The following is a 27,628-nucleotide window of genomic DNA, read 5'->3' as shown; positions in this document are numbered from 1 at the left end:
GGACTAATACTATTTCCATTAAATGAGAGAAGTGGACATTGGAGAATACAATTCTTCAAAGTTTCCACTAGTGGATTCAGGAATAGGTCTAGATTGTCCAGTCTCCTTCCACAGAGCCCTAGGCTCCCTCTTGTAGTGAGGAGAACCACAGGCCTCTGTCTTAGATGCCAGCAGCTCCTCTGGCCTCATACCGGGGACCATGATTCAGATGGCTATTGGAGGGCTGATTAGAGGGATTATATTATAACCACATTCTTTTTGTGGGCATTTTGACTTACAAGTCAGACTGTGTCAAGAGTTAAATACCTTAGATCCTTTTTTTGTTTTTGGAGACAGACTCTCACTCTGTTGTCCAGGCTGGAGTGCAGTGGCACAATCTCAGCTCACTGTAACCTCCACCTCCTGGGTTCAAGTGATTCTTGTGCCTCAGTCTCCCAAGTAGCTGGGACTACAGGCATGTGCCACCAAACCCGGCTAATTTTTGTATTTTTTGTAGAGACAGGTTTTTATCATGTTGTCCAGGCTGGTCTTGAACTCCTGGCCTCAAGTGATCCACCTGCCTCAGCCTCTAAAAGTGCTGGAATTACAGGTGTGAGCCACCGCGCCCAGCCATAGTTCCTTTTTGAAAGCAGTGCATTCTCACTCGCACCACTTTGCCCAGTAACAGAACAACATTCAAAGGCCTTATCTAGGTCTTTCACTTTCCCTTTTTCCTCCCAAACCAGTAGGCCACCTAACTCTGATCCTTCTTCTTCCTTCTCTACTCATTAGGCATTTCTCCCAGAAAGTTCCCTGAAGTACTTCTAATCCTCTACTTTGCAAATATTCTGCCTCATTATTCACTTGTTGACAAAGCTCCATCTGGTGATTTTGGAAGGTCAGTCTATTTCCTGTTGCGTCCAAATGGGATCTGTAGTCTAGGATGAATCTTGGGGACATCTGGCAGGCAAAGGAAGGGTCTAGGAATGTGAGGAGACAGCCTTAAGATCTACTTATTAATTGCCAGTAGAATTCTAGTCATGGATTATTTTTTGTCCTGTTGTAAATGTTAATAAGTAGCCTTGTTCCAGAAAGTACCTCAGACTTAGGTGGGTACATAAGCGAAGTTGTGACCTCATTTCCTTTCTCTCTAAGCTCCTAACAATTGTATCTTACACTTGAATTACACTTTCCAGACAACAAAACATTTTACAGGCATTATCTCATTTGAAGCTCATGACAAACTTGTGAGGTCAACAGAACATGTATTATCATCTCCACTTTAAAATGAAGACAACAAGGCTTGGAGATGGTACAGGATGGATGTGCCAGGTCTTGAACCCACAGCTTTTGATTCCAAGGCTAGGGCTCTTTCCATATTTTATGCTGCCTCCTCATCTGCGGTGCCAGGAGCAATGGGTTAATCTCCAGAAAGTGTTGTGAATAATGCAGAGAATTGCTGCTGTGTATGTCTTGGACAAAGAATTATTATACTGGCTTCTTGCAGTATTAAAGGGGAACCCAAGCCAAAGCTGCGGCCTACAGGGAGTGATACAGTCCCTTATTTTGCTAGCTTTGCAGCTGTTTTAACTGAAAAAAAAAAAAAAAATTGAGGGGTGAGGGTAGGGTTGATTATTAGGTCGTAAACTGTTCCTCTTCATGGAAAATAGCTTTTTTTACTTACTGTCCAATATTGGTGCACTTCTGTCATTGGTGACTGTCTTCTTTAGTTTCTTCCCTTTGCTGATATCAGAAAGGAGAGCATTTCTCCCAGCCTGCTCTGTCTTATTCAAGGTAGGCTTCTCTGTATTGGCCTGAAAGGAAGCCATACAAACAAGTAGTCATCTCTTGGGTTAAAAATCATGCATTGTAACACTTGGCTGGGAAAGGTTGGGTACGGGAAGCTTGTTATTAAGGTTCTTGGTGACAGGTTGTAAATTCTCAACAAGTTTTAGAACCCATATCATTCTTTTTAAGATCCAAACGTTTGGGCCGGGCGCGGTGGCTCAAGCCTGTAATCCCAGCACTTTGGGAGGCCGAGACGGGCGGATCACGAGGTCAGGAGATCGAGACCATCCTGGCTAACACGGTGAAACCCCGTCTCTACTAAAATATACAAAAAACTAGCCGGGCGAGGTGGCAGGCGCCTGTAGTCCCAGCTACTCCGGAGGCTGAGGCAGGAGAATGGCGTAAACCCGGGAAGCAGGGCTTGCAGTGAGCTGAGATCCTGCCACTGCACTCCAGCCTGGGCGACAGAGCGAGACTCCGTCTCAAAAAAAAAAAAAAAAGATCCAGACGTTTGGAAGCAGATGCAGCCATAAATTATGTTCATTTTTAAGGGAGGAAGAGTCGGTCCTTGATTAAAGTCTCTGAAAATTCAGACCACAATCTGACTGAAACTAACAGGGCCAGGTTAGAGTGAGATGACTAGACATGAGAAAAGAAGTTTAAGTCTGGGAGAGTTCTGCAGGACATTACCAGGCTTCATTCACTAGAGGGTACCCTGAAGAATAACTTCCTTTTCCCATCTTTTAGAACTAACCCAGTGCAAGGGAAAAACTGTCTCTAGCAAAAAGAGTCAGCTCTATGTCTTTTAAACCCACTAAAGTTCTAGAAAATAATTCCCACTGTGTATATTGCCAAAGATGCTTTTTTTCTTTTTAAGTCAGATTTATTAAGGTATAATTTACATATAGTGAAATTACCCTTTTTAGTTACAGTTCTGTGAGTTTTGACAAATATATACAGTTGTGAAACCACCAACCACAATCAAGATATAGAATATTTTCATTACTTCAAAAGTTCCCTCATGTCCCGTTGGCATGAGGTGTTTCTGATGTTTAATTCTGATGAAAGCTTAGCTCATGGAAATTGCAGAATGGATAAAAGTGCTACTTTAACATGTTTGATTATTTTCTTATATTTCCAGAATTCCTATGAAAGCTCCCCACCTACTATGAAATTGGGATCTTGCTCCTTCAGGGAGTGTCCAGCAAAAGGACTTAGATGTAGGCACCTGCCTGTGTGCCTGTGTCTTTCACATTTGGAAACTGGCTAGGTCTTATCTGTCCCAGGGAGAGTCTGGCTGCCCCAAACCCACAGGTCCTTTCTAGGCTGGCCCCAGCCCTTCTGACGGGGATATGATTTCAGATTTGCCAGTTAGGGCCACAGGAGGAAAAGCTGGGGAAATGTATGGCTCAATACCTTACCCAGCCTTTAAAAAATAATTTTTTTTTTTAGAAACAGAATCTCATTGTGTTGCCTAGGCTGGAGTGCAGTGGCTATTCACAGGTGTGATCATCATGCACTACAGCCTCAAACTCTTGGGCTCAAGTGATCCTCCTGCCTCAGCCTCCTGAGTAGTTGGGATTACAGGCACGTGCTACTGCTCCTGGCCTAACTCAGCCTTTTATTAGCAGAGTTAGAGGCAAAGGAATAACTCAGAAAAACCCTGAAGTAGGCTAACCAGAACTGCTGTGTAATTGGAATTATACTGTGTAAACAGAATTACTGTAAAATACGGTAAAGCTGGAAGCATCTTGAAATAACTGATAAAGTATTACTTGCTTATGATAATAATCGTTAACATATACAGCTTTTACTCTGTGCCAGGCACTGTTTTCAGCACCTTATGTGTATTACTTCATTTAGCCCTTATCAACCCTGTGAGTTATTATTTCAATTTTACAGACAAGGAAACTGAAGTACAGGGAGTTTAAATCATTTGCCCCGGTCACCTAGTTCGTTGAGGAGGAGCTGGGATTCAAATCCTGGCAGTCAAGAGCCTTCCCTACAAGCTGACAGAAGGGTAACTATGGGCTCCAAAATGCTCATCCCCATCAGCCCCAACATACCGCTGAAGCAAGCCTGTCAAAAGTTTCTCTGCTGTCCTTTCAGAAATGCTCTCTGCATACACAGCTTGCTTTTGCTAATGGGATTCTCCTCTATTGTTCTGAAACTTGTTTGTTTTCAACTTAACATACTTTGGATGTCCTGGAAAGAGCTCTTAACATTACCTGCTGTCTTCATTTTAAGGATGAAAAAACTCTGAGGCCTAGAGAGGTTAAGTGATGTGTCACAGTGGATCTCTTAACAGTTTTGGGTCAGCAACCTTCAGTAGCCTCCTGTTCTGCCTTAAAATTTATTTTGACAGCTGACCTCCCTGGGTGCTAACTTCTCTCATGTTCAGGGCCCTTAATTACGTTGTTTCACAAAGGCAGTGGTCTATGATGGCCACCAACCCACCTTTTCCCTTTCTTCATCTCTATATTCTGTTTATCCACAGTCTTGCTTTGAATTAGGTAATAACAGATAGAAATGAGTTGATAAGATAAAAAGATTTTCCAAACTTCAAGCATTCTGGTATAAGATTCATGATTTTTGTCATCTTCTCATACCACCTGTGTTATTTATTTAATATTTTTTATTAAGTCAGTTCACTATAACCCACACTTTTGGGGAAATATGGATAAATGAATCCTGCTATGTTAGCCAGATTGGAGGTTCTCAAACTTATCCATGTGAAGGACCAGCGTTTTGTTTTTGTTTTGTTTTGTTTTTGAGACAGAGTCTTGCTCTATCACCCAGGCTGGAGTGCAGTAGTGCAATGACAGCTCACTGCAGTCTTGACCTCCTGGGCTCAAACAATCCTCCCATCTCTGCCTCCAGAGTAGCTGGGACTACAAGCATGCACCGCCATGTTTGGCTGGCTAATTAAAAAATTTTTTTTTGTAGATATGGGGGGGTCTTGCCATGTTGCCCAGGCTGGTTTCAAACTCCTGGGCTCAAGTTATCCTTCCATAGTGCACGCCTGGCCGAGGACCAGTCTTTTGAAAAATATTTTCATCAGCGACTAACACTTTTGTAAAATAACAATGAATTATTAGAAAAACGAATTAGTTTTTTAAAAAAGACACACAACATCCAATCTTAGAAACAGACAGAAAACTACTGTCAAATTGCTAGAAATGCTTCTAAATGCTTACTTTCAATTTTTGTCCTCATCACTTTGGGGACTCTTAAAAAGTAGTTGGAAGGCCACACTCTGAGTAACAATAAGCTAATTAATGGGCAGTTCTTCTCACTAGGTATCATCCTCAGATGAGTTATATAAATGCATCTCATGGAAACCTGGGGCAAGAAACTTTCTCTCCAAGCCTCAGTTTCCCCATGTGAAAATGGTGAAAATGAAGGAACCATCAGTGTGAGGCTCCTCCTCAGTGAAGGCTTCACAAGCTGGAGAGGGCTTTGTAACAGAGTGTATCTTGGGGCCTTTCCATATGACCAAGTGGAGAGTTGCCAAATTCCTGGAAGAGGGCACACTAACTTCCCCAAAGAGGATTATCAAAGGAGCAGGATGAGCCAGGCACAGTGGCTCACACCTGTAATCCCAGCACTTTGGGAGGCTGAGGTAGGTGGATCAACTGAAGTCAGGAGTTCAAGACAAGCCTGGCCAACATGGTGAAACCCTGTCTATACTAAAAATACAAAAATTGGCTGGGCATGGTGGTGCGTGCCCGTAGTCCCAGCTACTTGGGAAGCTGAGGCAGGAGAATCACTTGAATGGGAGGCGGAGGTTGCAGTGAGCCGAGATCATGCCACTGCACTCCAGCCTGGGTGAAAGAGCAAGACTCAAAAAAAAAAAAAAGATCAGGGTTAATCCAGTGAAGAAATTCTTTCGGGAAATAAACATGTAAATGCCTAAATGCAAGTATAGATTTAAATATGTGTGGGAGAGGTGGTGGGGTGAGATATTTGTCAAAAACAGATTGGGAAGAAAAGGGGAAAAGGCAGAAAAAAAGAAAGGAGACTAGAAGACACTTTAATGGAATGCACCGCAGGCAGAGACCTGGGTTTCTAGACTGTCCAGCCCAGAAGTTAAAGGCCAGACATTGAGTTCATCTGAACGAGAACAGTGCACACTGGTCTCAGAACTGCTCCTGCAAACCCTATCTCAGGCCAGCACATTTCCCTGCGAAAATGCGGCAGAAAACACCTAATCAGCCGCATTCCACCCTTGTACTATCCATCACATGAGACCTTAAACAAACAAAACCCTTCGTGTTGTTTGTATTTGCTGGGTTTCAGGGTTTGGCTTACTCTGGGCACAGGGAAAGCCTGTTGTATCACATGTAAGCCAGAATGCAAACACATTTAATACAAACACATGCGTGCCAGGTTTTGGCTTCATTTGGCTTGCTTTATGCATAGAAAGTGATTGCATAGAAAGTGAGGAGACACTCACCAGTGCAAACGTCGGGGGCGGCGGGGGTGCTGGAGGGGGAGGGACGGGCATCTTGGGCAGTTATGCGTTCAACAGTCTTGCTGATAAATCTGGAAAAACAAGAATGCGATCATGTATTAGATGTAATCTTAGTAATACTGTCCTAATCTGCCTTCACTTTCCCACCAAAGTGACAGCTCCACCTAGCTCAACTCTTAAAAGAGATGGGCTTACCTTTACACCTCACTGCTAAAACGTTACTGTTCTGGAAGGATCCCGGCAGAGGGGCTTCAGAGCCGAGGTGCTCGGAGAGAATGGAGGCCACATCCAGTGCCTTACTTGGCTCCATTCCCCCACCCACCACAGCAGGCCATGACCGACCCAGGTGGGCCCAGTTAAGTGGCTTCTCTTGCTCGCTAATTTCCATGATAATCCTTTCTTGCTCTCCCACCCCTCTGGCTTTCTCCTCCCATTCTTCCTGACATTCGCCCAAGTCTGTGTGTGTACTGCAGGAATATGAAGATGAATCTACTTCTAGTCCTGCCCTCAAAGTTCCTAGTCCTCCAGGGAGAGGACACGGAGAATGTAAGGTGGAAAGCGGGGAGCAGCAGGTAAATCGGGGTGGACATGTGGGGGTCAACCTTATGTTTGGAGCACTCAAAGACCAGCCATCCATATCTCTGTGCTCCTTAGCATTTCCTCAGGGGATCTAAGCAAAAACAGAGGGGGCACGAGAAGTCAGACCTAGGACTCCCAGGCTGTTTACCAGAAATGCACTTCATTTAGAAGAGACTGTCTTACCTTTGTTTGGGTACAAAATTATATATAAAGAAAATAAAAGGGGCCGGGCGCGGTGGCTCAAGCCTGTAATCCCAGCACTTTGGGAGGCCGAGACGGGCGGATCACGAGGTCAGGAGATCGAGACCATCCTGGCTAATACGGTGAAACCCTGTCTCTACTTAAAAATACAAAAAACTAGCCGGCGACGAGGCGGGCGCCTGTAGTCCCAGCTACTCGGGAGGCTGAGGCAGGAGAATGGCGTAAACCCGGGAGGCGGAGCTTGCAGTGAGCTGAGATCCGGCCACTGTACTTCAGCCTGGGTGGCAGAGCAAGACTCCGTCTCAAAAAAAAAAAAAAAGAAAATAAAAAAGAAGAGCCTTTCTGCAGAGTGTGCTTGCTCTGAGAACAAAGGAAGGCCAGATTCTGTAGCTGGGTAGGAGAGTTTAGGGACCCCAGGTGGATTAGGGGGCAGGGCGGAGAGGGCAGCCTGGCACACACCAGGGCCAGGAGAGACGATGGCCAGGAAGTGCCTGGGGAGTTACACCAGTCAGGAGCCTTCTCCCCGTTTCCTCCAATCCTTGCAGTCCTGTTCCTTCGCCTCACTAGAACCCCTGCTCCCTCTGCCCTGTCTAGGACAACGCCTCACCCACTGTTCTCATCCCTAAGTAATGCCAGCTTCTCCCGCTCCATCCTTGCTACACAAACTGTGGTCCTGGATGGGCATCATGGGCATCATCCAGGAGCTGTTAGAAATGTCAACTACCAGTCCTTTTTGCCCCCAACTGAATTCGTTTCAGCATTTTAACAAGATCCCTGGGTGATTCATATGCACTAAAGCCCAACTGTAGAGTTTGTGCCTGAAACCAGTGGGTAGTCTGGGACACCAGCCACCTGAATAACATTATTTCCACAGGACATGTGTCCCAAATTTTAAACTGCAGAATTATGTTTATTTTAAAAAATTTTTAAATTTTATTTACTTATTTATTTTTTTGAGATGAGGTCTTGCTCTGTCACCCAGGCTGGAGTGTAGTGGCATAATCATAGCTTACTATGCCTCAAACTCATGGGCCTAAGCAATCCTCCTGCCTCAACCTCCTGAGTAGCTTAGCTAGGACTGCAGGCATATGCCACCGTGCCCAGTATTTATTTTTATCTTTTATTTCTGTTGTGATGGGGTCTTGCTATGTTGCTCAGGCTAGTCTTGAACTCCTGGCCTCATGCGATCCTCTTGCCTTAGCCTCCCACAGTGCTGGGATTACAGGTGTGAGCCACTGTGCCAGGCTTTTTAAACTCTCAATAGTCTCTTAATTGCAGAAAACAATTTCTTAGAATTTAAAATATTCATTTAGTTCAACCACTACAAGTTAATGTGGAAAACTGACACCTAAACAAATACTTTCTATTGAGATAATGCTAGATGGCTTGCTTTCTGTGAACAGAAATGGACTGCAGAAGCTAAAACAGACACTGCTGGACTTGTCACAGCCGGCGGGAAACAAGAATTAAGACAGTTCGCAAAAGTCCCATTCAAAGTGGGCTGTCTAGAAAATGAAAATTTTAAATTCCACAGCAGCAACAGCAGCTCTCATGTATGGAGAATCCGCTGGATCCAGGGCTCTATCCTTGCATGGTCTCTGACTACTAAGACACCAGAAGCCGGCATAGCTGTGCTCATTTGATAGACTCAGAGAAATTAAGTCACTCCCTAAAATACCCTGAAGCAATTCATTCAGTCATGTCCTTTTGGTTCCTGCTCTTCTGCTGGATAACACTGCCTCACTCACTGCCGTTTTAATGATCTAATAAGCACTTTCAGGCAGGCAAATTAGTGCCACAGCTCACCTGTTAACTAGGCTGGAATCTGTTTTCAGTAAGAGACTGTCTCAGGCAAGGATTCTTTTAAAGTATGTTTCTTAAATTGCTCTTTCTGGCATGACACCAATTAGTCACCCATAGGGCCACGTGGTCACTGTGAGCAGGACTGGGTGCCTGTGTTAGGGCGTCCTCCATCAAGGGGCATCTCCAGCGGCACATTCAGAGGCCTTGGAGTCAGACGTCTGCTCCAGGAGGAATGACGGGGATCTGAAACTGAATTTAGGCCTGACTACTGCAAAAAAAGCTGCAGCCAAATCAATGGTATGACCAGAGCTGGGAAAGGCTTACCAAGGAAGGGGAATAGCCTGGTCTGCCCGGTGGCCCCAAGAGATGGGCTCTGGGAACAGTGCATCCATGTGCTTGGTCGATGAAAAATCCCTCAAGCCTATTTTGTCTGACTCCATGTCCACTAACTAACTTTCTGTCATTCTGTGATCCTACTATCTAGGAAGGAATGGATATTCTGGTCAACTAACAGGAACCTCTTAGGGGTGTGGTTGTCATGAGTTCGGCTCTCATAGCAGAGATCAAATTGAACTTCTGTCCTGCACAGCTTAGGGGCCAGACTGTGGAATGAGGACCCTTTCAGGGGCTGCCACCCTGAAAGACCTCCTTAATTATTTTACAGTTCTCTGTTGCTGCAGTTTTAGTACTATGTCTGTGCACTAACTGACTTGTATATTAACTTCTGGATGACAACTTCAGGGTGGGCTGTGCTAACTTCATGGTCCAGAGGGCTGGTGTGGGAGAAACAGCAACAGTCGTGGCTGGGGCCAGGGCCAAGGCCAGATCGCAGAAATTAGCGGCAAAACCAAGGTTCAGGGAGCAAGATGCTATTAAAGGGTCTGGGGTATTGAAAGAAGTGCAGTCTTTCCTTCCTGGCCACTTCAGACGGACAGTGGGGAGAGGGTCTATGAGTGAGCGCTCTCACTTTTTAGAGGGTGGTGCAGAGCTAAGTGCTCTTTCTTCTCCTCTGTGGACTTCTGTTTGCACAGCTTGCTTTCCCTGGCCCCATCTCTCACTCCCCTCCAGATTAACTGTCCCTTTCCAATCTCAGTGGTAACATAGAAGAGGGAGGCTGCCATGTCCTCTCTCCTCCTTTCTAGCTGGGCATGGTCTGGACTTCTCCAGGCTGGGGCCTCAAGGGAAGTGTGTGAGAAACCCGACTCCAGTACTGCCACCTCACTCAGCCCCTGGATCAAAGAAGACTAAGCTCATGTGCCCCAACACTGAGCCCACCGGCCATGCCAGGCCCACTTCTTGGCTGTCTTTCCACCAGGCTATGGACTCCACGGGGTCTTGCCAATACCTGGCACAAAGTAGGGTTCTTACTAAATATATATGCAGTGAAAGAACTGTATATTACACAAGCCGAGTGCTTGCCACTGGAAGGGCTCCCAGCATCACCCCAGTGCACTGTGAGATCCAGGTAAAAGAGTCAGCCCGATTTCAGAGGGGTTTGCTAGTGTTACATACTGGGACTTACTTTCCTGGCAGCCTCCAACTTCCCCAGAGAAGTAGAGCCCCAAGGCCTTGGGATAGGAGGGCTTCCCTCCTCTCATGGACTTGACAGCCCACATCAGAGCCAGAGCCAGATCTTACTGAAGGCCTTGGCCCTAGAGCACGGATCTTAACAGACCAGGCATTCCTGCCTGGATCCTCACACCCAGAGTCTGTAGATAGAATTCAAGGGTTCGTAAACTTGGATGAAAAAAAGGTACATATTATTTCTACTAAGCACTAACTGAAATCTAGCATTTCCTTTGATTATGAATGTAGGCCACAAACTACAATATCTGATATTCTTTCACCAACAGTTTTCACATGATATTTTCACATCATATTACAACTACACATCAACAATTTTCAACATGCTGGCAACGTTTAGATCTGTTGCTAGGTCTTGTTGTTTAAACCATTAATAAAGAAGTACATATTTTAATAAATTAGTTTCCTTTGTAATTCTCTGTATTTTATTTTATGCATTTAAACACAGACACAAAGGGGCCCTTTGGGACTGTGAGTGGTGACTTATGCCTGTAATCTCAACACTTTGGGAGGTCAAGGTGGAAGGACTGCTTCAGCCCAGGAGTTTAAGACCAGCTTGGGCTACAAAGCGAGCCCTTTATCTCTAAAATTAAATTAAATTAAATTTTAAAAAGGAGTCTTTTGGGCTTCACCAGTGGGTTTATAGAATGAAAAAGGGAGAACATGAGACCTTGGTCAGGCAAATTTGGTTCTGAATCCTTGCTCTGCCACCTGGCAGATTCTGATGGGAATCTGTTTTTCCCATCTGTTAAATGGGAAGTTGCTGAGCAGATGAAATGGTGTGTGCAAGGCTTTCAGCGTGGCCTGGGGGAGCAAAGCCGTCAGTGGACAGGGTTGAGATCGGTCCTTTGGAGGGTGGGGATGGGTCCTGCTGGTACAAGCTGCTGAGTGCCTGGCAGAGGAGGGACGGACCTGGAGGCTAGTCTGAGGGGCCGCAGCTTTGCTCAGTGGCTGTAGGTGGATCTGCCTGGGTGGGAATGAGGCCGCCTGATGACTGGGCTTCCCAGCATTTGGTTCTTCCCTTGGAGATGGGAGCATGGCAGGAAAGGCAGCCGACTCGGGTGCAGGAGAGGCCTGAGAAGAAGGGAAAGGACTCAGCAGCAGTTTCCCCACTGTGGTCAGTCATCTCCTGCGTCAGAATTTGCTGTGCCCGTGTCCGGCTTCCCAGACTAGTTGGGAGTCTCGGCAGTGTCGGATCACATGCCTCCCCACTTGCTGGGCCTTGCCCTCCCAACCCAACCCAGGCAATGAACTTTAAGGAAGACACACTTTTCACAATTAATTTCTTTTTAAGAATAATTTCAAAGTTTAAGTAACTTTCATGATAGAGAGAAAAGCCAGACTTTCTAAAATCTTTACTTGGTGTGTTGACTCCTACGTATACAAAGAAAACCCAAGGGATAGAAAAGGCTTTTGTTTTCACATACAGTATTATGGTCTGAACTATGTCCCCTGCAAACTGATATGCTGAATTTCCAACCCTTAGGACCTCAGAAGGCAACTGTATTTGGAGATAGGGTCTTTAAAGAGGTGATTAGGCTAAAATAGGTGAGATCTTAATCCAATTTGACTGGTGTCCTCATACAAAGAGGAAAAGACATCAGGCATGTGCTCACACAGAGGAAAGTCTTCAAGTAAAGACGCAGTGAGAAGGTGGCTATCTGCAAACCAAGGAGAGAGGCTTCAGAAGACACCACACCTGCCTACATCTTGATCTTGGACTTCCAGCTTCCAGAGCTGGGAGAAAACAAATTTCTGTTATTTGATCTACCGAAGCTGTGGTATTTTATTATGGCAGTCCTAGCAAATTAATATTTAACACTCACATTTAGACAACATTCACTGATCCCAGATCAGCCAGGGCATCTTGCAGCCTGGACCCACTTGTTAAACATGCAAGGAGCACTGTGAGAGAAAGAGAGCTGCTTGGCCCACTCCCCAGCAGTACAGAAGACACATTCTCCTCAATGGCATGGCCAACTAGAGGTCAACCATAGCTCACAGTTCAGTCCAGACGTGCCCCAGGAAACTCATGGTTTCTTCTTCAATGTGCTCACCTAGGAAAGCAGAATCATCCCTGAATGTAAAATGACTGCCTTCCTTGAGATCAAGAAAATGGGGTAGTTATTTAAATAAACTGTTTCTTAGTTTCATAGCCAACTTAAAATTCATTCTAGATTGCACTGCCTAGGGCCCACACTACAGAATGACATGAGGTGGGGAGTGATTCCTAATAGTCCCCCAGTGAACACAGCTGACAGTCCTCCAAAGGCTGGTCTCTAATCCCACGTGGGCAGGGGTTCCATTAGAGAAGATGAGAAGCAGCTTTATCCAATTATGTTTATCATTAATTTGGACTATTCAAAAATATAAAGCATTTTGCTCTATAAATGTTGCTAAAAGTAACCCTTAAATACTATCATACCTAAAATGAATGGTGGAAAATTAAACTTTTTTTCCCCCAAAAGATTGAATCAATAGAGGAATATTTTATTTGCTGGGGGTGGGGGAGGGTATCAGAAATAATATAACTGGACAGATTAAAAAATCTAACTGCTCTCTTGCCCTCATTATTTTCTATTTTTATTTATATTTATTTATTTATTTATTTTTTGAGACAGAGTCTGGCCCTGTTGCCCAGGCTGGAGTGCAGTGGTGCGGTCTTGGCTCACTGCAACCTCCACCTCCTGGGTTCAAACAATTCTCCTGCCTCAGCCTCCCGAGTAGCTGGGACTACAGGCTCGTGCCACCACACTTGGCTAATTTTTGGTAGAGATGGGGTTTCACCATGTTGGCCAGGCTGGTCTGGAACTCCTGACCTCAAGTGATCCACCCACATCAGCTTCCCAAAGTGTTACGATAACAGGCATGAGCCACCATGCCTGGACTCATTTATATTTTACTTTATATATAATGCTCTTAACTCATTTTCATCTAGGTATTTCTTGAGTGCTTTTGGCTTCTTCAGATTAGTTTTTTGTTTGTTGTTTTCTTCAAGATTTCTTTTTCTCCTTTTGTATTGTAGAGAATACAAAAATATACAAAGATGAAAAAAAGTACTGAAGTTGTATTTAACCACTAAAGGAAGCACTGAATAATAATTAATTTTTAGGTGAAAAAGGGTTGGGGGTCATAACCAGAGGTAACTCTTTGTTATTTTGATACATGTCCTTCCAGCTTATAAGTACATGTACATCTCTCTCTCCCCTTCCCTCTCTCTCTCTCTGTCACACATATACATATACACACAATTGTTTGACCAAAAAATATTAACAGAACAAAATTGATAATACATGTAACGCAAAAGTGTTTTCCTGAGAAAAGGTTTTTAAATTCATATTGAGTTATTACAACCATAAAAAATAACTGCAAGGGCATTCATTACAAAGACAGTGAATCCACTCCAAGTCACCCTGCAACAATAAAATCATCGAGCAAACTAAAATTGCTGCTAAGATGGTGAATTTTAAAAAGCATGTCGTTTTGGGATTCCTACTCAACTATTCTTGACTCTATTCTTTAGAGACTCCTCCATGATGCAAACTTAGCTGGATGTATTTAAGATCTGAAAACCATTAGAACTAATTAAGATGAATTTGGCTTTGTTCTTCAACTTCCTGTAAAAAATGCTCAACAGGAAAATTGATGCTCACAGTAAACCACAGTCATCCTGTTTCTTTAACACAATCTTTTCACAGCTGCAGTTGCCTGGAGTTTCTATTTTATGTCGCGAGTCACTGTGCAACAGCTCTACCATCCCTTCCCCCCAGCATGTGGTCTGGCCATTTTAGAAACTTTCAATACCTTTGCAGAAAGGTTCGTTTCTATTATTGCTACTCTTCCTCTCTCCACGCTGAAGGTCCTTGCTTAGAGCAATGAGGCCATGGATATAAGAGGGGAAACAGAAAAGGCAGCTGCACTCCAGAGGAAGCAAAGGCAGAGAAGAGGAAAACAGCTTGATTAGCAAATCAGCAGCCTCACCCAGTTGGTTCTTATGCATTGTTAGTCTCCATTTCCGCTGAATGTAGAGCACATGCTTGCCATATACAGAATCCCTCATTTCTCAGAATGTACTGCTCTTTTCTCAGTCAATCATCATTGAAAACAATACTTCAGCGACGTCTGATAGGTTGTCTTCTTAATGGTGAATGTCAATTTCAGTCTCTGCTGAACCTAGAAATGTTTCTTTTATAGTTCTTTTAGATAAGGAGGTGATTTATTTTGGCAGGGAGTAGGAAAGATGTGTTTCAAAGAAGACATTTTGAAGCATCTCTAACGTCATTAAGACTGGCTAGGAGCTTGGACACAATTTTTACTGCAAGAGTACTGCTAGGGAAATAAAGGTTGCTATGAAATAAAATTATTTTTTAATCCACTATTATGCACATTTAATTTTAAAATTAATACAAATTCATAGACATCCAAGACCCTTTTAATAGTGAGAAAATGAAGGTGAGCTGAATGACCCGCCTACCTGTCATTATTTAACTGAAGGAAAGGGAAAGGAAACATTTTTTACTTTATCCATACCATTAAAGAGTAGCAGGTTTTCTCCCATACTTCCCATCTCTTTAAGGGGTTCAAATCTCCAAGCTAAAGTTTTCCTAAATTGCTATTACCACATTTAGTTCTACCAGAGGATTAAGATGTGCCACTGTTTCTCTTTCTCTCTCTTTCTCTCTCATACACATACACACATGGCATATATGTTAGCACACTTGATATAGTATATTCATTTTATCATTGATAGTACAGCTTCATGATACAAGCAGAAGTGTCACCAAGTTTGCCTCTGAAGCAGTGAAAAGACTTAGAAAGGAAAATATCTTACTTGAGATTATTAGTTTCAAAGATATTTACTGTTGCTGTGACATTTAAAGCAAAACATTTGTAATCTCAGATTCCCAAGGCCAGAAAAGCACCTCAAGAAATCATACTGGCTGGGTGTTGTAGCTAATGCCTAGAATCCCAGCACTTTGGGAGGCCAGGGTAGGAAGATCGCTTGAGCCCAAGAGTTTGAGACCACCCTGGGCAAACATAGTGGGACCCTCATCTCTACAAAAAAAAAAAAAATCAAAAATTAACTGGGCATGGTGGCACACATCTTAGTTCCAGCTACTTGGGAGGCTGAGGTGGGAAGACTGCTTGAGTCCAGGAGTTTGAGGGTGCAGTGAGCTCTGATTATGCCATTGCACTCCAGTGTGGATGACAGAGCAAAACCCTGTCTCTAAAAAAAAAAAAAGCAGAAAAGAAAAATCATACAATTTATAATGTTGCTTCCAAGCTGCACTTGCGAAAAAAAGCTCTTACAATTCAGATAACTTCCTCCACATTTAGTTGTTAGGTGGCCTTGGATAAATTACTTAGTTTATCTAAGTCCAGTTTTCAAAATAATAGCACTTACTTAATAGGGTTATTCAAGAGTTAAATGAGGGAGTGCTTAATAAGTATTAGCCATTTTCAAAAAACAAAATAAGCAAAGGTGAAGAACCTAACACAGAACAAGTGGTCAGTAAATATTACAGTCTTTCCCCCTATTTAACAACGAGAAAGAGAAACCGTGAGCTGATTTAAATCAGCCTACGTGTGTACACCCATGCAAACTTCTGTATTACAAGTGAATGGTGAAGGAAGATGTGTATAAAGTGCATTTCAAATTTCTCAGAAAAGCATACTGATTAAGGCATTCCTTATTCTAGTATTTTTTTTACAGTTTTAATTTTCAGGACAGACAGAGGTATGTATGGCAGTCCAGGAGAAACGCTTTTTTCAACAACAAGCACATGTTTAACAATTTGAACAAAATGAGTCAAACCTTAAAGCAGAAATATATCACAATTTAAACAGCCAGAAACTTCCAAAGTAAATGATGTGTGTTCATAAAATGTTAAGAAGTCTTCAAAAGGTCATAAAACTTAAAGGGTCCAGGAATTCAGTATCACTTCATCTTACATTTTAGGTAGGTTGGGGAACTTCCAGCCTACAGGCCAGATTTAGAATTTGATCAGATCTGAAGTTGCTGCTTGACCCCAGGAACTAATTTTCACCACAGGGAGTTCTCTGAATATTTCAGTCCACCCAGAGTATATGTAACTCTTAAAAGATTAGATATTAGAGTAGTTGAAGTGCTACGAGCAAATAGCCCATGAATAAACTTTTCAAAGAGCAATAGAAAACCTGACTTCGTGAAAAATGACTTTTAGGTAAGTCATTTAATGACCTTAGACCTATAAAAGGAAGAGTTTTGACATGATGATATTCCAGTTCAGAAGCAACAAAGCTTGATAAAGTTAACACATAGCACTGTAGTCCAAGTGAATTGTAAGAGTATAATTTCTACACAGATCAACCTCAAAACTTTCCCCCAGTTTCTCATCTTCCTCTCTCACTATCCTGTCCTATTCTTTCCCCAGTCTTTCAACTTTCTACCAAGTTGTCTTACTTTGCTTAGTTAGAATCTTTCAGGAGCCTTTTCATTTACTACCTCTCCATTCTCTACTACATATACTAGGTATGCCATTCAATTATTTAAAAGAACTTGTATGCCTGTAATCCCATCACTTTGGGAGGCTGAGGTGGGCGGATCACTTGAGGTCAGGAGTTTGAGACCAGCCTGACCAACATGGTGAAACCCCGTCTCTACTAAAAATACAAAACAAAAAAACCAAAAACCTTGTACCTTCTGAGTTTTGTAAAGCTTTATTTTATATTTCTCCACGGGGAGAAAGGAACATAAGTCAAGTTGTTTTTTCCTACATATTCTAGAAAAAAGTTTTTTTAACCTAAAAAGTTTCCTTGGGCCGGGCGCGGTGGCTCAAGCCTGTAATCCCAGCATTTTGGGAGGCCGAGATGGGCGGATCACGAGGTCAGGAGATCGAGACCATCCTGGCTAACACCGTGAAACCCCGTCTCTACTAAAAAATACAAAAAACTAGCCGGGCGAGGTGGCGGGCGCCTGTAGTCCCAGCTACTCGGGAGGCTGAGGCAGGAGAATGGCGTAAACCCGGGAGGCGGAGCTTGCAGTGAGCTGAGATCCGGCCACTGCACTCCAGCCTGGGTGACAGAGCAAGACTCCGTCTCAAAAAAAAAAAAAAAAGTTTCCTTAGTTCTGCTCTGTAAGTCTCTGAGTATATGGCTTGAAATTTTAAAAATCACAATATTTTATGCCAAAACATTAATCATATTTAACATAAAGTTATAACTAATGCTATAGAATTTGATTTGCAATAGTAATTATACACACACTGTTATAACAGGAATAGACTTATTCTAAAAGACAAATCATATTCTAAAAGACTCTGCTTAGAAATGGTTTAGTTTGAGTTTTGAACTTAAATAGCACATCAGCAGCAACAGAACTGCCAACAGCTTAGTTCCATGGTATTTTCGTTTGAAGCTTCCACTGGCTCCTTGAATTTTAAAGCACTTATTGTTACTGGCCACACCAAAGATTCAAAGGCAGTTGTGTGGACAACTGTATCATATACCAAAAGGATATATTTACTGACATAAGCCCCCAATTTAAATGGGAAAATAAATTCCTGTGGATCCAAACTTGTCCAGTGGTCAAGAAAAATTCTATTGAAAATCTTGCTTACATTTTGGCTCAAAGCATAAGTTATGAATCATTCACAATCACCATAGTGGTGAAACTAGCATTCTAAGCAACAGGAATAGCTCACATGGTGTTCCACAGAAAAATTAAACAACTTTATCTTGACATACTATGGTCCATTAAAAGCCATTTAGTTCTTCCCCGTAGCTGATAAAGGAAATAAACTTAGTTTGAATATAATTTTTCTTACCGTTAAAGGGTACTGCAGGGAGCCATGGTCAGGGACACAGGCAGACAGAGGGCCAGCAGGACAGAAGCCAAGAGAGAATATTGTCCCTGAAAAAGGTATCATCTTCTAACGCAAGTGTGAGGTCATTTTTGCACAGCCATTTTGGACAAGCTCTGGCCTCTTGTTAAATATGACATACTGAGTCAGAGGCAGACGTCCTTCTGCGGTTATTCGCTTCCTGTCTGATTAATTTGTTGTTTGTTCCTTCCTCCTTTGCTGCAGAAGAAGAAACTAGATTGGTTTTGCTTAAGAAGCAAGCAAGAAAAAAAAACCTAAATTAAAAAAAATTAAATGTTTCTCCTCCCCACAAGGTGTAATACACAGCTATTTGGTACAGTGACAAGAGGGGATGAGCACCTCCACTCCGTGAAGAGTCCAACTTTATTCTAGATATTCCCACAGAAATAACTGTTCATGGAACTTGAGATTCCTTTAGGAAAATTGTATTTGAAAGTATCACTGTAAATACTGACTATTCCATTAAGTAATAGGGAAAAGAGTCACTCAAGAAAGAAAAGCTCTTACCTACCTTACCTTATCTCTTAATTAGGCTAAGGGCTTCTTCTCATTTACAGGGCATTCAAGTGTGTGGGGAGAAAGTTACAAATGGAGGTGAAGAGAGCAGTTCAGGTGTATGAAGGCAAATGAGGTTCTTTTTTTGGTTTTGTTTTATTTCTTTTTTTTTTTTTTTTTTAGAGACAGAGTCTTGCTGTCACTTAGGCTGGAGTGCAGTGGCATAATCATAGCTCCCTGTGGCCCCTCCTGGGTTCGAGTGATCCTCCAGCCTCAGCCTCCTGAGTAGCTGAGACTACAGGCATATGCTACTGCACCTGGCTAATTTATTTTATTTTTATATTTGGTAGAGATGGGATCTTGCTTTGTTGCCCAGCCTGGTCTTACACTCCTAGCTTCAAAGTGATCCTTCCATCTTAGCTTCCCAAATTGCTGGGATTACAGGCTTGAGCTACCATACCTGGCAGCAAATGAGTTTTGAAATGTGATTTTGGTGCCCAAGTCAGGGTAAATAATATACAGCTTAATTCAGCTGCAGATCCATAGCTTTCTATGCCAAAATGTTTCTGTCCCCCACACTTAATGGGGTAACAGTAACTCTTGTAGAAGATGCTTGACAAAAGCATAGAGATAAAGAGAGCAGAAGGAAGAAAGTCAGATTTCTCATTACTAAAGAACCCAAGAGGTGAATGGCAATGGAATACATGTAGAAAACATTTTATCAAACCCTTCAGTTATGTATAGAACGATCTGAAAATGCTCATCATTTTTTCTTAACCCATCTTAAAGGTTCAGACTTACATTTGCAACACGTAGCATATAACTCTGAAAAAACAGTAACAGTGGAAGAATTAAAAAGAGCAGCATATTTCAGAAACTAGCTTCACTGTAAAATCTGTTGGGTCCTGATTCTGCTGGGATCAGAGGCCAGAGGCATGAAAAGAACACACGTTGTCTAACACTGCCTTACCTGTGAAGTGATAGAACTGGGCTAGATGAGTAATTTTCAACTCAGGTAGCTGTTGGGGGTGGAGAGCAGTGAGTGGGAATGGTGGGGGCAGGGGTCTGTAGCACTCAGTGGGTGGGGCCAGGAATGTGAAATTTCCTATGGTGCTTATGACAGTCCCACCCAAAATACCAGAAGTGCTCCTACTGGAGAGTACTGGGATAGATGATGTCTAAGGATCTTTTAAACTCAAAATTCAAAATTCTCTTGATATAGGAGTCTAACTGCATGAGCAGATTCATGACGCCAGGCCGTGGGCACAGTTCCTGGAGTGGTATATCCAAGATAAGTGACTGAGAGTCCTCTGCTTTGCCTGGAGCCCCTTGAAAGCAGAGATTGCCTCTTGTCTAACTCTGGCCTGGTGTCCACCCGTGACTTAACACACGAATAAATACCTGCAGGCATGAGACTGGACAGAGGTGGAGGCCTGCAGCTATCAGCCACTTCCCCTGATACAAACCCTCAGGAAAACAGAAAACTTGATCAACTATTAAGTAAATGCCTGAGTGAATCTTTGGGGAAATCTAATTATAGTCGGGTCTAAAAAGAGAACACAGGCAATATGACAATTTCTCTATGTATTTATAGAATTATTTTGAAGTTCTCTAAGTAAGACACCCCAAACACACACACACACACTCTCTCTCTAGCTATCTCTCTCTCTCTCTCAGTACACATACCATTCATGGCTATTTCCAACCCTTAGGGGAGTGGTCCCTAACCTTTTTGGCACCAGGGACCGGTTTTGTGGAAGACAATTTTTCCACGGAGTGGAGGCGGAGCGTGGGGATGGTTTCGGGATGAAACTGCTCCACCTCAGATCATCAGGCATTAGATTCTCATAAGGAGCTCGCATGTACAGTTCACTTTAGGGTTCTTGCTCCTCTGAGAATCTAATGCTGCAGCTGATCTGACAGGAGGCGGAGCTCAGGAGGGGACGCTGGCTCAACAGCTGCTCACTTCCTACTGTGTGGCCTGGTTCCTAAGGGGTCATAGACTGGTTGGGGACCCCTGCCTTAGGAAAAGCTCACTTAGAAGGGAGTATGTCACCTAGAAGGCTGCAGTTCCCAAGACACGCAAGGGAGTAGTTGTATAGTTTGAGTCTATTCCTACAATCAACTTTGGACACATTTATCAGGTGTCTACTATGCACAATAGGACATAAATTAGATAATGTTCTGCTTAAAACCCTCCAATGACTTCTCATTTCATTTAAAAAGTCCAAACTCTTAGGTCCACAGGGACCCACAAGATCTGGCCCCTCCTTAACTCTCTGCCTTCATCTCAAGTAATACTCTGCCTTGCTAACTTACCTTCCACACCTTTCTGTTCCTTAAATGCACCAAGCTCATTTGCATCTTAGGGCCTTTTACTTGCAAGCCTGGTACTCTCCCCTGGTACACTCTTTTGGTTCCTTTTTATTCTTCAAATGTCAGCAAAAATGCTCTCCCTCGTGACCCATTTCTGCTCCCGTTTTCTTTTATGCATAGCACACATCACCACTTGACACTGTCTTATTTATGTTTATTTACTTGTATGGCTCTCCCTACTAGAATTCAAGCTCTATGAGAGCAGGGACCTTGTCTATGAGAGCAGGGACCTTGTCCCATCTTGTTTCTGCTGTTGCTTCAGCATCTAATGCAGCACCTCACACCTGGTAGGTGTTTGAAAATAAGTGTTTGTTGAATGAAAAAGAAAATCAATGTTTCTTACAAATTCTACTATAACATAATGTTCCTTTTTTTTTTTTTTTTTTGAGACAGAGTCTTACTCTGTTGCCCAGGCTGGAGTTCAGTGGCATGACCTTGGTTCATTGCAATCTTCACCTCCCAGGTTCAAGTGATTCTCATGTCTTGGCCTCCCTAGCTGGGACTACAGGCGTGCACCACCACACCTGGCTAATCTTTTTGTATTTTAGTAGAGACAGGGTTTCGCCACGTTGGCCAGGCTGGTCTCGAACTCCTGGACTCAAGTGATCTGTCCACTTCAGCCTCCCAAAGTAATGGGAATATAGGCGTGAACCACCACGCTGCCCAGCATAATGTTCCTTTAAAAGCTTAAGACTGTTCCCCCTGAAATGGTAAAAAACAAATGCCAAGACTAGACTTAAGCCTTCTTGGGAGAAGCTGTTAAAGGGAAATTTTCCAGAGAAAAGGTCAGCAGGTAAAACCCTTGGCCCATCAGTGGGCTTGGCAATGCAGGCAGAGTCTTATGCAGTGCAGGTGGCTTATGCCATTGGGCAATGCGAAGAGAAAAATGGATTAAGAAAATTGAAAACAAATAGAACAACCAATCAGAAAGGAAGGGGAGGAAATAAAAAGGTAAAGGAAACAAGGCAAGAAAAGCTGGTGATGGGGAGAGATCATGTGGTGGGTAGGGAAGAGCTCCAACCACACTGCTGACCTCAGAGCCTTTGGAAGCCACTTCTGCAGTGGATGACCCACAGGTGCTGGATGTAACAGTGCTGTCTGGCCTTCCTCAGTGAAGTGGAGTTCTCAGATCAGTGTCAGCTTTTCCAGCAGTCACATTCTTTAAAAAGAAAAGAACTTTAAGGCTGCAGGAGACTTGTAGAGATCAAAGTCTACATCACCACTTACAGAGGAAGAAACAAGGTTACAGAGAAGTTAGGCATCCTGCCCATGTCACACAGCTGGCAGCAGCAGAGCAGTGGCCAACGCCTGGGCTCCACTCCACTGTCCAGTGCCATTAATGTCTTCAGCCTCATTTCAGGTTCAGGTGATACCACCTACCTCCTTTCTGTAAGTATAAGAAGAGGCAGAAGGAAGAGGGTGGAAAGAAAGGCTGTGATGTGGATGGGAGAGGTTGTTATACTATAACCAAAGGCCTGAGATAAGTAGATTGAAAGCCTGGATGAATAAGGACAATCACAATTCCGGACTTAAAGAGAATGCTAAATGCATATCTCTTTCTCATTTAATATACATCAGTCTGAGCTTAATGACAGAGTAAAACAATAACCAATAGGCTTGCAGACCAATCACATAAAGAATCCTCCATATTAATCTATAGAAATAAAAAATCAAGAGCAGGCAGAAGATTATAAAACAATAACGTAGGTCTCGCCAGTGTGGAAAAAGTGCTGAAGAATCACAGCCAACACCTCTCCTGAGGTGGCCCCCAATCAACATGGACTGAATCAGTGCAACCGTGGCAAGTGTAAAATATGGCAACATACGTTTTTAATAATTCTGGTTTTTCAAGTTGCATTTCCATGACTACCTGTTATGGTGCAGTATTTGCCCCAGTAGTGGAAAGGTGTTTTATAATATTGCATTCCTCAGTTCTAAAACTTACATTATTCCTTCTTAGACTGCAGAATGACACCTTATAGATTTTTAGGGTGAAAAAGAAACACTACCAGATTAAAGACATGCATTAGCTGTAAGAATCTATTTTCAAAATGTTAAAATATGGGAATTATTTGATTTAAAAGAGCAGAAACAAAGGAATAATCCTCTCCACCATATAATTATCAGTATAGCTATGCAGAGGGTTGATTATTTAAAAATCATCTCAGAAATATAGAGAAATTAAAAACAAACCTTTTAGTATTCTGTGCCCTGTTAATATAAATTGACATAATCTTACTTGGGGAAAAGTCTGCAGTGTATTCCGTTGTGTTTCGGCAGCTCAGCAACCATTCCCCCTACTTATAATCATGTCCATTTGTTTGTGTGGAGAATCATCCCCCGCTCACTCTCAAAACATGTGCATCCAGAGGCATTCACTCCCACTCCAGACAGAGGAAAAGCATATGATTCAAGACTGGCTCATCAGAGCCTTGCATTCATTTGGCCCTAGAGACTTCTGTTGATGGCTTGTGATCATCAGAATCAAGGAAACTTGTAGCCTGAGGCGAGCTCTATCCCTGAGGGATGAGGCTGGAACCAGATCTGTGAGGATGTAGGGAATAGGCCTGTTGCACTCATCCTTTGACCACATGGGGTCTAAAACCAAGACCAACAAAATGGGAATTGGAAGACAGAGAAAAACCAAGTGCTGGTGTTGTTGGTTGAGCCCTGAATCTATCTATAACTGAAGATGGCCTTTTACTAGACCTTTAATTTATATTAGCAAATAAATTCTCTGTTTTATTTAAGCTGGTATGGTCACGTTTTCTATCATTAGCATTACAAAGACTCTTAAGTGATATAGGAATTGGTACTAGAAGTGAGTGTTGAATGCGACTAAGCCTAAAATGTGCAACTGGCTGATTTAAGGTTGGGGAAGGCTAGCACAGGCTGGCCTGGACTGGAAAGTTGGCAGTCCTTGTTAACTGACAACAAAATAGCTAGTTATGCTGCCACCTATTGACTCCTCGGTCTAAGACAGGGGCCTACTCATGGTACACCATTAAAGGATTCACTAGAAAAACATTTAGAATGGTGCAGTGTGTTGGCTGTTTCTTGTGTCCTTTAGTAAGATCCACAGGAGAGAGATAAATGTAGGCTGAAAACTGACTAGAGGCACAGAGGGAAAAAATACAGCTTTGTTAAGAGAAGCCTTTTTTTGGCTGTGATCTGCAACCAAGATGGGTGACAGTCAAATAATTTGGATGCTTATGGGTTGGAAAACCCAAATTCTCTATGGCATGCTAACATTAGATAGAGTGAGGAGGGACCCAATCATAATCCTGAGAGACACAATTCCAAACACCAGAATCCTGAATATTGAAATCCCAAAATATCAAAATCCTGAAAATATAATTCTGGAAGAAATAATACAGAATTCTTTGAAAGACATTTATTTATATTTTTAAAGGAGAATTTATTTAAGAAACATATAAAAACATGACACTTCATAGGCCATTTTACACAATAAAATAGACAATAATAACATATATTTTTGCAAGCATAAACACTCAGGTACTCTAACAACAGCAGTACAGGTATAGACGTTATAAGCAGACATCTGTATTCACAAAGAAATAGGGCAAGAAGGGAAGTGTATAAATGCATATCACTACAGTTGGTATTGTGTGTGCTCAGCTTTATAAATTTGGTAATCTGAAATACTGTGACAAATAATCTTTTGATGAGATCAAAAACTGTGACATGCAGTTACCATATAGGCAGTTGCCCAAAGAGCTGTTATCTCAAGAAATTTTCTTTCATAAACTCAGATTTGTATAAAAGGCCATCTCTTCATTTATTGAGGATGTTTCAACATTTTTATGTATATGTGCAATGCTTACACACAAAGTCAATGCTGTGCTGATGCATTTTTATGGAGTTAAATTTGCAAAAAATGCATTTAATGAATCAGAATTTTCCAAAAGTCTCTACACAAGGTATATGTCCAGTATTGGAAATGATGAAAAGATGAAATACATAAAAAATCATGCTGAAAATTTAAAATAGTGGGAAAAAAACTAAAATAAGAAAAAGAACTAAAAAGAAAATTCGACATATGAAAAGGGTATTATGGGGATAGATTACGGGCAATTGCACGGAGATAATCCAAAGAGCTGGCCTAACATGATGCAGCTATTCCGTGACTGTGATTTTGGGGATTTTAGATGTTAGGGATTTTAGACTTTAGAGATTTATACTTTAGGAATTTTCATCTTTGGGAATTTCAACATTCAGGATTATAGTGTTCTAGACTGTTTCTTTTGGGATTATGATCCAGATCTGGAGTAACTCTACTCTGACACCAGGAATGGAAAGTGACCAGCCCTGGCTAATTAGAGCCTTGGGGTTCCCTGGCTGCAGTGACTGGTTCAGAGATGTCCATGTGACTACTCTTGAGCCAAGGAGATGCAGTGAGACTTATTCTATGGCATGTGGGGCTGAATTGGTAGTATTTTATCCACATTAGAGGTGTGGGGCTGGAATGGCAGTATTATACCCACATCATAGACGTGGAGACTGAGCATAAAGCCAATGCAGTAGAGTGAGGGGAGCCTGAGACTTGAGAGGTACAGCAATTAAAAGCAACATGTAGGCCGGTGCAGGGGCTCGCACCTGTAATCCCAGCACTTTGGGAGACTGAGGTGGGCAGATCACGATGACAGGAGTTCGAGACCAACCTGACCAACATGGTAAAACCCTGTCTCTATTAAAAATACAAAAATTAGCTGGGCATGGTGGCGTGCACCTGTAATCCCAGCTACTCAGGAGGCTAAGGCAGGAGAATCGCTTGAACCCAGGAGGCGGAGGTTGCAGTGAGCCGAGATTACACCACTGCATTCCAGCCTGGGTGACACAGCAAAGACTCTCAAAAAAAAAAAAAAAAGCAATGTGTGGATGTTACTCTTGGATCCCAAGTAAAAAAAAAAAAAAGGCAATTGGAAATTTGGATATTGTTCAGATATTTACTGATATTAAGATATTGATAATTGTTAGGTGTGACAATGTTACTTCGGTTATGTTGTGTTTTACAAAGAAAGAATCCCTAATTTTTAGAAATATATATACTGACATATTTGTGGATGAAACGTGATGCCTGGGTTTGTTTCCAAAGTAATGTGGAAAAGGAGGGAAAGTGGGTAGGGGTACAAATGAAACAAAATTGATCATGAAATAGCCATTCTTGAAGCTGGGTGAGGAGTACACAGCAGTTTGTTACACAGTTCTGTCTTCTTTTCATATATATTTAAAATGTTTCCATAACAAAACGCATTAAAAAAAAAGACTTGTGGCTCATTCCCTTCCTCATCCACTAGAGGCTGTTAAAGAGGTTTGTTTAATCTAGTGTAAAAATGCTCAGACTTGTAGAGGTTATAGAGTTACAGAAGTTACCTTTTACTTCTCAAAATAATTTCTTTTGTTCTTGGATGAAACTGGATAGAATGAGGGCTCCCCTACAATGGTCAAAGAACAAGTGGTTCTTCCCAGAAAAGGAGTAAACTCTCAAAACCTGAACACCATTATTAGTGGCAACAAAAAAGCAAAAAGAAAAAGTCCAACCAACAAAAGAACAGATCCTGTTTTCTAGATTAGCACTGTTCAGTAGAAATATAATTTGAGCCATGTGTGCAATTCTGTATTTTCTACTAGCTATATTAGAAATAGTAAAAAGAAATAGGTGAGATTGTAATAATATATTTTAACACACTACTTCAAAAACAGTATCAAAAAAAAAAACAATAAAAATCTCCCAAAATAGTATCATTATAACATGTACTAAACATTTTAAAAGAATTATGAATTAGGTATTTTATACTCTTTTTTGCACATGAACTCTTCAGAAACTGGTGGGTACTTTACTACCGGCAGAACTTCAAGGGCTCCACAGTCACTACCACACTGGGTAACACAACTCTAGACGTGAGGGCCTGACGCGCAGGTCCCATCTTACTCATCTTTTATGCTGGCAGGATGCCTGAATGGCACTTAACAGATCTTCAATCAATGTCAGTCCCGGAAAAGTCTTGGTCCACCTACAGCCAACTCTAGGTTTTACAGTTATAAATTCTTAGGAAGAGTTTATTCTGCTTGAAGCCATCTCTTAAAACAGGGAATTGACTAGGTATTGTTGGATTTGTGGCCAGTAGAAGAGCTAAAATTGGCTTCTCTTTCCCGGAGTCTTAGTGCTAACACTTCTAGTACCACATGTGAAGAGATACTGCAGTATAGAATGGTTTTAAATTGAGGGCTCCGAAAAAATTCATTGCCTTAGTCTGTTTTGTGCTGCTGTAACAGAATACTGGTGACTGAGTAATTTATGAAAAGGCCAGATATGGTTCTGGATGCTGGGAGGTCCAAGGTGGAGGGGCCACCTCTGGTGAGGGCCTTCTTGCTGTGTCATTACCATGGCTGAAGGCAAGAGAGCATGCACAATGAGAGGCAGGGAAGGAAGGAAACAGAACTCATCCTTTTATCAGGAACCCAC

General features: G+C 42.3%; 1 protein-coding gene across 9 annotated transcripts in view; it reads right to left on the bottom strand.

The window, feature by feature from the left end:
* The window catches only part of WIPF1 (WAS/WASL interacting protein family member 1), a 146,117-nt gene that overhangs the window by 45,003 nt on the left and 73,486 nt on the right, over positions 1-27,628 (bottom strand). For 4 of the 9 annotated variants that reach the window (XM_033231074.1, XM_033231078.1, XM_033231073.1 and 1 more), the window contains exons 2-3: positions 6,224-6,312; positions 1,664-1,793 (exon numbers count right to left, since the gene is read on the bottom strand). In XM_033231074.1, coding sequence (XP_033086965.1) covers positions 1,664-1,793; positions 6,224-6,274 — 181 coding nt within the window. In that variant the 5' untranslated portion in view covers positions 6,275-6,312. Of the gene's footprint in view, positions 1-1,663; positions 1,794-6,223; positions 6,313-18,213; positions 18,469-18,781; positions 18,813-22,174; positions 22,301-27,628 lie in introns of those variants that run through there. The other 5 variants (XM_033231079.1, XM_033231076.1, XM_033231077.1 and 2 more) reach the window with 3 other exon arrangements.

Source organism: Trachypithecus francoisi, unplaced genomic scaffold (genome assembly GCF_009764315.1).
Source record: "Trachypithecus francoisi isolate TF-2019V2 unplaced genomic scaffold, Tfra_2.0 Lachesis_group13, whole genome shotgun sequence".
Lineage (NCBI taxonomy): Eukaryota > Metazoa > Chordata > Mammalia > Primates > Cercopithecidae > Trachypithecus > Trachypithecus francoisi.
This window is presented reverse-complemented; position numbering and strand designations above follow the sequence as displayed.